We start from the raw sequence: 11,202 nt of genomic DNA on the forward strand, positions 1-11,202 counted from the left end.
TTTAGTTTTCCTTAATTAGTTAATTTTTATTCTAATAATTAATTATTGCATTATATTTGGCATGATTTTAGGAAGTGATTGAATTTTGAATTTAAACTTAACTAATTTATGATAATCATTTGCATTATATTTGTATTTCATGGAGGAATTGGTACGATGTTCGTAAAAAAATGAATATTTGAAATTCTTTTTCGTTTATTTCTTAATGTTTATCTTAATAATTAATTATTGAATTATCTTTGACATTATTTTAGGAAGGGATTCAATTTTGAATCTATAATTCGAAAAATAAAAAATTGATTATTTGAAATTATTTTTCGTTAATTTCTTAACTTTTATCATAATAATTAATTATTACATTATCTTTTGCTAGATTCTAGACAGTGATTCAATTTTAAATTTATAATTCGAAAAATAAAGAATTGAATATTTGAAGTTATTTGTTGTTAATTTTTGGTTAGGTTTAATTGAATTTGACCCAAATGCTAGGGTTCATTTTGACCCCAATAGCCTATTTAATCCAAAGAGAAGATGAAAACATGTGACATTATAATCCACCACTTATTTACCATCTTCAATTTTTTTATTTAGGAACACAAATTAACTCGTAATTAGTTCCATATTTATTAATTTATGATTTGATTATTAATTTGAGAAAGGACGCATATATGTCATTGGTAAAAGTTTAGCATCCAACAACTATATGTAACATTCGCAAAACCAACCTCTACTATACTTGATGAAAAGTTTTAAAATTAGTAAAATATATCAAAATATTTAAGTGATAGATATAAGAGAACTAAACTATAATAGACCTAGATAGATAAATGTCTAATCTATTGTAATCTATCGCAGATAAGAACAAAATTTTTTAACTATATTTATAAATATTTTTAAAGAAATTGAAAAAAAAAACATTTTTACGATTAAAAGAAAAAAGAAAAAAGCAGAAATCCAAAAAATGTAAACAAAGGCCCAAATGAACAACTAATATAAAACGGGAGTAACCCTAGCCCAGCGTTACTCTTTTCTCTCGATCATCTCCACTTGCTCAACAATGGCGACGGCCAAGACTGTGAAAGACGTTTCTCCTCACGAATTTGTGAAGGCCTACGCCGCCCATCTCAAAAGATCCGGAAAGGTATGTTTTTTTTCATCTCCACTTTCAATTTGTTGATTTGATGGCTTACAGAACCTTAAGTGAGTATTCTATCATGTCAATTCGTGATGTGCTCCTGTTTTATATGAATCACTTAATTCATTCTAGACTAGTTGGTTGGTTTCGTAATGCCCCTAGTTTTGTTACATGTTTTGATTCGTATACTATGATTAGTCAGCATCCTATGCCTGGTAGGTATGTTTGTCGATAAATTGATTTGGATCAGTTTTAACTTGCTATTCTGTATTCAATAATTGCCAAGCAGGTTGAACTACCTCCCTGGACTGATATTGTTAAAACTGCAAGATTCAAAGAATTAGCACCTTATGATGCTGATTGGTATTATCTGAGAGCTGGTCAGTTGCCTTTTTTCATCTATTAAAATGAATTGCTTGCTGCTCATTCATTGTCTTATGATCACTTGTTTTTACTTATTCAGCGAGCATGGCTAGGAAAATATACTTGAGGGGTGGACTTGGTGTGGGGGCTTTTAAGCGGATTTATGGTGGAAGCAAGAGGAATGGGAGTCGCCCTCCACATTTCTGTGAAAGCAGTGGTGCTATCGCTCGTCATATTTTACAACAGTTGCAGGAAATGAACATTGTTGATGTTGATCCTAAGGGGTGAGTACAAAGTTCTTATACATACAGCCCCTACATTTGATGGTTCAAGTTTAATGCCAATTGATTGTACATTTGTACTTGATCATATATCCAAGCTCTGTTTTTCACACTGTTTTCAAATCATTTGATCTGGCGTTATAAATTTAATTTGATCTTGGTCAATGTTGATGTTGATCCCATAGGGTGAGTACGGAGTTCTTGTAGGTTTAGCCCTTGCATTTGTTGTTTGATGTCAACTGATTGTACTTTATGATATAACCAAGCTTTGTTTTTTTGCACCGATTCCAAACCATTTGAAGTTTTGAACCAAAGTTATAATTTTAATCTGATCTGGGCTAATGCTGATGTCGATCCCAAGGGATCAGTACTGAGTGCTTGTAGGTTTTGTCCTTACATTGGAAGGTTTAAGTTTAATGCCTATTGATTGTTCTTGATGAGTCAACCAAGCTTTGTTTTTTTTTTTTTTTTTTGCATTTATTTCAAGTCATTTGGACAGAAGTTATAATTTTAACCTAATCTTGGTTAATGTTGATGTCCATTCCAAGGGATGGGCACTGAGTTCTCTTGTAGGGTTGGCCCTTACATTTGATGGTTCAAGTTTAATGCCAATTGATTGTACTTGTTGATTCAACCAAGCTTTGTTTTTAGCACTAATTTCAAGTCGTTTGAACTAAAGTTATACATTCAATCTGATCTTAGTTAATGTTGATGGATATCTATTTTCTCTCTTGACGTGTTTGCAGTGGTAGGAGAATCACTTCAAGTGGTCGACGGGATCTTGACCAAGTTGCTGGCCGGATCGTTGTTGCTCCTTGATTGATGAAGAGAGATTTGTGTGTTTGTTGATGAGATACCACCGTGAAAATTTTGGATATTCAGAATGAAGATAAGCTTACTCTCATGTTTTCATGGGTTTTGGATAGTTTAAAAGTTCATTTTCATTTCCTTGGTCATTATTTATGAGTTCTTAGGATGAAATATGTTTGTTTTTTCAATGCTACCAGCAGTTGCGTGGTTGATGGTTAGAAATGGACCTTTTGTAGTAATTTTTTGACATATCATATCAATTATCAATAGAGTTTGCTGTTTGTCTATCAATATTTTTTCATTTTTTGTAATACTTCAACTGCTTGGATGCCTCTACCTAATATCAGAAGTTAACATCAAATCGATGATTAAAAGAAATTCTAAAATTAATAATGAGAATGTTGTGAAGTAATAGGGTTAGATGTATGAATTATGGAATTGATGGCTGTTATTCGAACTTCATTACTTGGACTCCTAAACCATTTTTTACTAAGCCTTTTCACGTAATTTCATATGTATTTCTTCCAAAGTTATGGAGCAAGAAACATGTTTGGCTTTTGTCCACAAACGAGTTATAAGTTGTTTTAAGTAACTTTTAACTTCAACAACATTCATGTTCAAATTTACACATTTTGCACGTTTATCATTAAAATTTATCCATTTATAGAAGAATTTTGTATATTTATTGAAGAACTCTGTCTTACAATTCTTATTTAGACTTATTTTCCTAAAAATTATGGAGTACAATATACTCATCAACAATTTTTTTTCTTATATAGAGACGTGAATTCCTTACGTATAATGTCGAATTGCTACGTAAATTTTCTTAAAATCTTAAGGTATAAGAGATACACTCATATATTATACGAAGAAATTTCTAGTGCTATGGTAGTACATATCATCTTCATTGATTATTTGACACATTATCAAATGATTTATTAATTATTAGATATTTATTTGGTAAAAGATTAACCATGTATCCACTTAAAAATCCCTTTTTGGCAATCCAATAAATAGACTGTAATATACTGAAAATTCGCTCCCATTTTGTATTGGATTTAGGAGTTAGAAATCCGTCGTTCTTCTTTTGTTACTTGGAGAGAGGGAGAGCAGACAAGGCATAGCATTCAGTTAAGTATTCTGGAGAGAGGGAGAGCAGATAAGACATAGTATTTTGTGTGGGCGAGCAACTATAATCGGTTGCCTCATTTGTCACATTCATTTTATATATGAGCAGCTTTCACAAAGAATACAATCATCAGAAAAATATTAACCCAACAAAACTAAACCCCATTATTTGCTTATTCAGAGAGAGAGACAGAGACAATGGGAAACACTATGTCACAGAATTTTAACACACAACTGTTTTTTCAACCACTCTTCTTCTTTTTCTTCTTCATTGTTGAAACTGAAAGGTATAATGGCTCATATCATTCCATGACAAGCAGGACTTTATCTTCTTCTGTTGTGGGATATGGAACTTTGGTTCCTTAGGTATTGTTGGAAGCTTTGCTGACCTTTTAAACAACACAAGAAATTAAAACCCCTTTAATGACATTTTGTTTCTCAAATGAAATTGAAACTTAAACCCACTTTTTTATGTATGTATGTGTGTGTACCTTCTAGGAATGAAGGGCCTATCAAAATAAGGCATTGGTTGTGCCTTTGGAACCAATTCCTTTCTCAACCTCCTTAGTTCTTCCTCCTCAGCCATCTATTAATTTATCACCAGAACCAAAAAAATCAACATATAATATCAATTGAATTGATAGTCATTTCAATTTTTTCTTTTCTTTACCTTTTGTTGCTTCTCTCTTTCCATCTTGTATTGTTCTATCACAGACAATTTCTCTGCTACCTTCATTTACAAAGACAAACATGGATTGATTAAATTGGGTTGCAGGCCATAATTATCATATTAATTTTCATAAGGAATTAATAGAAAGTTCTTTCTGAGATCCACCTGATGGTCGAACTCGGCACGTTCTACTGCCCTTACATCACTGTGGAGAACCAGATCTACTGGTTTTGTAATTTCCTTCACCGGAGGTTTCACAAGGCACTGCGCAAATGGAAATGTACATTTTTTTAAGCACTAGTGGGATTCAAGAGCTGACGTTCCGAAAACACGAAAAAGGGTTATATTTTTACCTCTGGTTCATCAGTTGTCCAAGGAAGACCTTGAGCAATTGGTATTCTCTGTCTTTCTTCCTCTATCATTGTTTCTTGTACCCTTTTCAGAAATTCTTCTTCCTTCTCCTTTCCTCTTTGCTGCATGAAAAGACAAAAGGAAAGCGAACATTGTGAATTTGTTCATTAAGCTGGAACTTTCCTGGTTATGTAGTTAGTTAGGAAGTTCATAATTATACAGTGCAGTTGTCTACACCCTAGGATAAAAAACATAGCAAAGAACACAAATACGTTTGAAGGGCAGATAACAGATTTAATGCATTCCAATAATTCCCATTTTCTTTACCTCTGTTCTAAGCTTAAATGGCTTCTGCCTAGTGACTTTCAGCTGCTTTTTCTTCCATCTACTTCCACCAATTGTGCCTGCAGATTCAGCGCTCTGAAATTCACAACAATCATTACAATTATCAATCAGTTAATTCAACATTTCATTAGCAATGATCTTCACACAAAAGTCTTCACTTACATTTCTCCTGCTTCTTCTACCCCCATTCCTGCTTGAAATGCTGAAGTTTGAAAGAAAACAACAAGAGTTAGACTATAATGACACAATGGATTCATTTTCTTCAAATATACACTAACGCGGAAAAGTAACTAAGGTACCAACCTTCCACGGGATCCATCCCAAGAAGAAGAAACCGAAGCTCGAGAATCCAAACCGAGATTTTCCGATGTCAGAAAAAGCTCCGACGGGCAAAACGAAGAAGAGGATTCGATAACCTTTGGAGGAGGTAATCCTGGCAGTGCCCATTTCATCACCTTGCTCTTCTCTTCAATGGGCTTATCTTGGTTTTCTAATTGCTTCTCCTCATTCTCATCAGTCTCCTCTTTTGCAACCTGTATAGTTCTTAGTTTCTCAAACGCCTTTACCAAATGCTTTACTTTCCCAGATCCTGTTTCTGGAACACTATTCCTTGCTGTCTCCAACAGCCTTTCTCTTCGCCTCTTGATTATCGAACTACTTACTTGTTCAGGAGATTCGCTCTCTCCATTAACATCATGATTCTCTGTTTCAACCCTGTCTTCATTTTGAAGGTCTTGAATCATCAATTTCCTCTCCATTTCTTCTTCAAGTTCAATCTCCGCCCTAATTTCCCCAGTCCCACCATTCTGATTCTTGAAAAACTCCTCCTGAGAAGCTCTCAAAGTCTCATAAGCCAAACACAAACACTTCTTCGAATCACTCCCATTTCTAACTTCGCACTTACAATCAGTCTTAGACTTCCCAGATTTCTCCTTCTTTTGATTCTTCTTCGCCACCACAAACTTCCTCTCCCGGATCTTGTACTTCGGTGAGTTCAAAACCACACTAGGGTTTCTCGCAGCCGATTTCTGAGCCGTCTTTGCAGATTTCATCAAAGGAGAAGATTTCGAGAGCTTCGGAACAGGGCTAATCGTATCATTAACATTTGGATTCATATTCTCGGAATGCCTCGAAACTTCTTGAATCATCTTCGATCTAGATCCCGTTGATTCTTTCACAGGGGTCACTGTTCCGCCGTTCTTGCCGATTGAACCCATTTGCCGGAAACTAAAATACAGATCAGAAAATGGGTAGAAATTTTCGCCGCCGGTGAAGGGGGGGAGGGGGAGGGGGAGGGTCGATTCTTCAGAAACGAAAGAGATTTGAATAGAAAGGATATATTCGAAACGAAGGTGGGGAAAAATGGAACGTTGAGAAGAAAACGCTCTGTGTAACGGCTAGTATTTGTGGGCCGTTAGATTAAAATTTGAAAATGTGTTCAGTTTGATGACCGTTGGATTAACTCCAGTGGAGCTTGGTTTTGATGGATTTAACTTACTCTCTTAACAACCGTTGTGGCAATGGCCCTATCATGAGTATTGCAATTCCAATATTCTCCTTTTTTTATTCATCCATATATATAATATTCGATAAAAATATAGATTTTATCTCAAAACTTTTGAAAAGTTGAGACTCGTATCAATCATTGGGGGCTTAAAATCACTAACTTCACCATACATATAGATTTTTAGTAGAATATGGTCTTCGATCTAACATTTTTTAGAGCAACAATTATAAGATACTCGATTAAAGTTTACATAGATTACCTTGATTAAAGTTAATATATACATAAATTGTTCGAGGGAATGTCATATAAAAGTTATGGTACTTAGAGGTTTAGAAGCTAGCCAAACTCATGATTTATAGTTACATTGTGTTATTTCTGAGTACCTATTTTGGTGTAAATATCTAGTAAGTGTGTTTTTAGAAAACATGAGAGAAAATAAAGTATTTAGAAGTACTAAAGATCAAATCGGGCTCATGATTAAGTATCTTGAAGTTATGATCTAGAGAGACTTGCAATCATCCTAATGTCTCGATTTGAGAAAGTCATTGTAAAATCTGACTGTTTGGAAGTGGTTAGTGTTTTGAATGACATGACTATCGTGAACCTCATTCAGATGTCTTATCTTAAAGATATGAATGCTTAGGACTGTGATTTTGGAGACATTTCTTTTACTCACATATTTTGGTGGCACAACATTTTTAGTACATTCGTGAAAAAACCTTTGAATGAGCAAATATCTTATCTCTTTACGTACTTCAAACCTTTATTGTTGGTGTTCTTTATTGTATTCTTTTGCATTTTTTGTTTGTAAAATAAGTGCTCCGATTCCTATTTGTTAAAAAGACTTTAGTTTAGATTGGTTATGGAGTTCTTCAAGAATTTCAAGGATGGTCACACATGTGGTTATGATTTGTTCCTTATATATTGGTAAAATTATGTGTGAGATGATGTGTGGTTTGAAGCAAGGAAGAAAAAGCATATAAACTTTAGACAGTTTTTATGGAAAAATAATAAGAAAGCCAGCTAGAAGAAACACCAAGTTGTTTAGTCTTGAGTTGAATACATCATCCATAGTGGAGGAGATATTTTGTCCTTCTTATAAGTTAGCATTATTATGTTATCACATATTAAGTTCTGATGAGTCAGTTCTAAGACAGTACAAAGATAAATGCTTAAAGTGTTATACCTCGAGTCATAACTATGTATTCAACGATTACTGCATGCACAATATAAAATCTTACATATTGGGCAAACAGCCTCCAGATGTAAACGTGTAACCATCCAACTGGATTAACAAATGTTGATGTGTTATTCCTTTTTGTTACTTTAGTTTTATTGGTTGCACACAACTCTCTTTACAACTATTGTAAATAACTAAGAACCATTCATTTCTCATTGTCTCTACTCCATCAAGTTCACTTCAAGGAAGTATATGTTCAATTATTTTGAGTTACTTGTTTAGAAAATAAAAGGTATTTTAAATCTTTTAGTTCGTTTAAAATGTTTATGCCATGCTATTAAATAAACAATAGGGGTTTAATTTAAGGAAGTAAAATGTATTGGTAAAATGTTTTTTTTTTTGTAAAATAAACGATAGGGGTTTAATTCTCTTAAGGAAGTAAAATAAACAATAGGGGTTTAATTCTCTTAAAGTTGGAAAATGGAATAGAAGACTAAACACATTCAAAATATATATAGTTGACCAATGAGCTATTTAAATTATAGAATATTGAAAGCGACAAAATTGTTGTACTAAAAAACTACAAATAATAGACAAATGGACTATCCAAACCATATAATTGTAACTAGCATGAGATGTTTTTTTTTGGTGTACAAATAAAATTTGAGTTATAGATTTCATATTATTTAGTAGAGTAGATGTAAATATGTCAATTGAATTTAGCTTTTAGGACTTTTACTTCCACAAATGAGTGATAGTATAATATAAAGATCAGATATTCGAATCTACTAAATTAAGAAAAGAACAGTTTTTAGAAAAAACAAAAGATAAAATAAAAATAAAATGTTTGCCAAAATCGAAGCCCCTCTTTGACACATCATTCGTGGTAGCTTACTTTTCTTGTTCTTCACCTCCAAAACCACCATTTTCCCCATTGTCCCCCAAACCCTTGTTAGAATCTCCATCCCTTTTTCAGCGATCAAGCTTCAAGATTCAATCTTCAAGCCTCCAATGGCCTCTCATCACCATCCCCATCAACCCCATTTCCACCAAAACCATCTTCCCTTCGCCTGTTGCTGCGGCGGTGGCGGCGGCGGGGATTTCACTACTACCTGTTTCCAAACTCACCGCCCCTCTCCTCACCTCCCGGCGTCTTCGTCCGACCCTCTTATTCAAGCTCTTGCTTCTCAAATCCTTCAATCCGCCCAATTTCACCAATACCCAACTCTCCGTTCCCAAAAGTTTCAATCACACTATCAATTTCTCGGTCCCCAAAGTCAGAAGAAACAAGAGATTCCTCAAGTCCTTCACCATTCTACTGTTTCTTCTCTTCTCTCCCGCATCGAAGCTCTTGAATCCTCCCTCCCTCGTGTTTTTGCTTCTCATCTTCCTTCCCAATCTCTCCGCCATGTTGCTGCCAGTACAATCCAAACCCATTTTCGAGCGTTCCTTGTTCGTAGATCCCGAGCTTTCAGTGAGCTTAAAGATCTCGCCATCATCAAGTCTAGATATGAATCTCTGCAATCGTCGTTTTCCAATGGATTGTACTTCGATCGTAACGCCATTTCTCTCGAAATAATGGATTTTCTTCTCCATCTCGATTCCATTCAGGTAATATAAGTTTGGTGGGTGCTTTTTATTGTTTTACTTTTATTGTATTTGATTTTTTTTCGATGATCTTCTCAGAGTAGTGATCCAATGGTCAAAGACAGCAAGAAGAACCTTATCAGAGACTTGGTTCAGTTCTTGGAACGAATCGATAATTTTGCTGTGAAGAAGAGAAACGGACTTCCAAATCTGAGGTCAGGCCAAAATGTTAGTAAATTTAGGGTTCCTTCTAATCCCAAGCATAAATGCTGTGAGAATCAGAAGGAAACTATTGAGAAATTAAAGAACAGAGTTGAAAAGATTTGTGAGCGTTCAAGAATTCTTGAGAATAATGTGAAAGAAGAGGAGGAAGAGTTGGAGGAGTCTCCTAGGATCACTATCAAAGAGAATAATCAAACTCGAAATCGAAACCTTGTGAAAAACCATCAAATTCTTCAACCTAGAGTGAAGAAAAGTGTTAGATTTGCTGAGAATGGAGACTTATCTAGAGTTTTAGGTAGCAAAAATCCACATGAAGATTATGGTGTTATGGATGAAAGGGATTCAAGTGATGAACTTGTGGAGGATACTTGCAATGAAGCAATGGAGATTAAGGAATCTTCTGAGGAAGCTGAGGATGATGAAGAAGGACATGGAGATGGAGATGGCGAATCTCCAGAGGTCAGTGATGGAGAAAGAAACCGTAGAAGGAAGATGATGACTGGTAACAATGGAGTTTCTGCATTCACTGCTCCATTACCTTTGAAGATGGAGAATAAAGCTGATTTGATGAATAACAGAAAGTCTCTGAAAATATTGGGATGAGTATGTAAAACTTTAACCAATTTGTTAACCTTTTTTGTATTTTAGATTTGAAAATCTTTATTGGTTACGGTATGATCATCTGGTTTCATGAATGTGATTCTCTGTCTTGTTTTGATATCAAATGCAAGAGGCTTATTTGGTTTCTTGTAAGGAGAAAACCCTCTTAGACAGAACTAACTTGCCTGTGTTTTTGTGTAAATGAAACTTCACTTTCTACTTGTTTCATCCTTTTGGTTTGTCATTTCTTTTCAAACGTACGTGTAGCAGATCATCAAAAGGTTCATGGTTCAAATTTATACCCTAACCTCCATCCCTGACTCCAATCTAGGCTAAAAAAGCCACCACTAAGGTATGGAAATATAAATATATACACATACATATATACAAACAGATATGTATGTGTGCGTGGACAATGAAACTATGGTGATGTTTGTGTAGTATTAGATTTTCTTTTTGTCAAAGGTTGAAAGGTTAAAATGTGAAACTTAGGTCTCTTAGTCAAGGAAAGGGCCAATCTATCTTGTTTATTGAGTAGCCTTACTGAATTTTCAAAACAAAGAAAGAGATCCTTAAAAAGTTGAGACTTAAAGTTCTTTGTCTCCCTTGGAATTGAAGTATTATATATTTTTATATGTATAAAGGAAATACGATTGATTTCTTTATTTCTTTTCATAGTATGACTAAACCTTGAGTGTGAGACACAACCTCATAACCTTGAGTAAGAGGCCATGTCACACAGGTAGGAAGGAATATTGTCAAGTTAGAGTTAGAAATTAGTCTGTCATATGTTTTAAAAGTTGAAATTCAATTCACTTTCTATGCTATGATAAATTCTCATAAATGGATTTTATGGTTTGATAAAATTCTCCTAAATAAATAAATAAATCCTACCAAACCAATTAAAGATTAATTATAATTATGGAGTCCAATTTTTAACCTCCGAACTAAATTTGTGATTTATCACAGAAACATTATTTCTCTATTCACAAGCATGGATTTTACACCTAAGACTAACCCAAT

General features: G+C 34.2%; 3 protein-coding genes across 3 annotated transcripts; 2 read left to right on the forward strand and 1 right to left on the reverse strand.

The window, feature by feature from the left end:
- The first annotated feature begins 972 nt into the window (after positions 1 to 972).
- Positions 973 to 2,880, forward strand: LOC103498526 (40S ribosomal protein S19-3). Its single transcript, XM_008461155.3, has 4 exons — positions 973 to 1,141; positions 1,425 to 1,515; positions 1,599 to 1,782; positions 2,526 to 2,880. Exons 1-4 carry the CDS (start codon positions 1,058 to 1,060, stop codon positions 2,596 to 2,598), a joined length of 432 nt encoding a protein of 143 aa, XP_008459377.1. The 5' UTR covers positions 973 to 1,057; the 3' UTR covers positions 2,599 to 2,880.
- An 887-nt stretch (positions 2,881 to 3,767) lies between these two features.
- Positions 3,768 to 6,438, reverse strand: LOC103498525 (microtubule-destabilizing protein 60). The gene is made up of 8 exons (XM_008461154.3): positions 5,387 to 6,438; positions 5,246 to 5,285; positions 5,066 to 5,158; positions 4,741 to 4,860; positions 4,553 to 4,651; positions 4,388 to 4,447; positions 4,209 to 4,303; positions 3,768 to 4,106 (listed from the first exon to the last, which is right to left on the reverse strand). The coding sequence occupies exons 1-8, from the start codon at positions 6,298 to 6,300 to the stop codon at positions 3,986 to 3,988; spliced, it is 1,542 nt and encodes a 513-aa protein (XP_008459376.2). The 5' UTR covers positions 6,301 to 6,438; the 3' UTR covers positions 3,768 to 3,985.
- A 2,206-nt stretch (positions 6,439 to 8,644) lies between these two features.
- On the forward strand, positions 8,645 to 10,407 carry LOC103498524 (BAG family molecular chaperone regulator 8, chloroplastic). The gene is made up of 2 exons (XM_008461153.3): positions 8,645 to 9,381; positions 9,457 to 10,407. The coding sequence occupies exons 1-2, from the start codon at positions 8,782 to 8,784 to the stop codon at positions 10,180 to 10,182; spliced, it is 1,326 nt and encodes a 441-aa protein (XP_008459375.2). The 5' UTR covers positions 8,645 to 8,781; the 3' UTR covers positions 10,183 to 10,407.
- The last annotated feature ends 795 nt before the right edge of the window (positions 10,408 to 11,202 follow it).

Source organism: Cucumis melo, chromosome 9, assembly GCF_025177605.1.
Source record: "Cucumis melo cultivar AY chromosome 9, USDA_Cmelo_AY_1.0, whole genome shotgun sequence".
Classification (NCBI taxonomy): domain Eukaryota; kingdom Viridiplantae; phylum Streptophyta; class Magnoliopsida; order Cucurbitales; family Cucurbitaceae; genus Cucumis; species Cucumis melo.

Coding starts and splice junctions, on each gene's coding strand:
- LOC103498525 (XM_008461154.3), bottom strand. CDS start 6,300: ATGGGTTCAATCGGCAAGAACGGCGGAACAGTGACCCCTGTGAAAGAA. Junction 5,286..5,386: donor TGGGATGGATCCCGTGGAAG/GTTGGTACCTTA, acceptor TTCAAACTTCAG/CATTTCAAGCAGGAATGGGG. Junction 4,107..4,208: donor AGGCCCTTCATTCCTAGAAG/GTACACACACAT, acceptor GTTGTTTAAAAG/GTCAGCAAAGCTTCCAACAA.
- LOC103498526 (XM_008461155.3), top strand. CDS start 1,058: ATGGCGACGGCCAAGACTGTGAAAGACGTTTCTCCTCACGAATTTGTG. Junction 1,142..1,424: donor ATCTCAAAAGATCCGGAAAG/GTATGTTTTTTT, acceptor ATTGCCAAGCAG/GTTGAACTACCTCCCTGGAC. Junction 1,516..1,598: donor TTGGTATTATCTGAGAGCTG/GTCAGTTGCCTT, acceptor TTACTTATTCAG/CGAGCATGGCTAGGAAAATA.
- LOC103498524 (XM_008461153.3), top strand. CDS start 8,782: ATGGCCTCTCATCACCATCCCCATCAACCCCATTTCCACCAAAACCAT. Junction 9,382..9,456: donor TCCATCTCGATTCCATTCAG/GTAATATAAGTT, acceptor TGATCTTCTCAG/AGTAGTGATCCAATGGTCAA.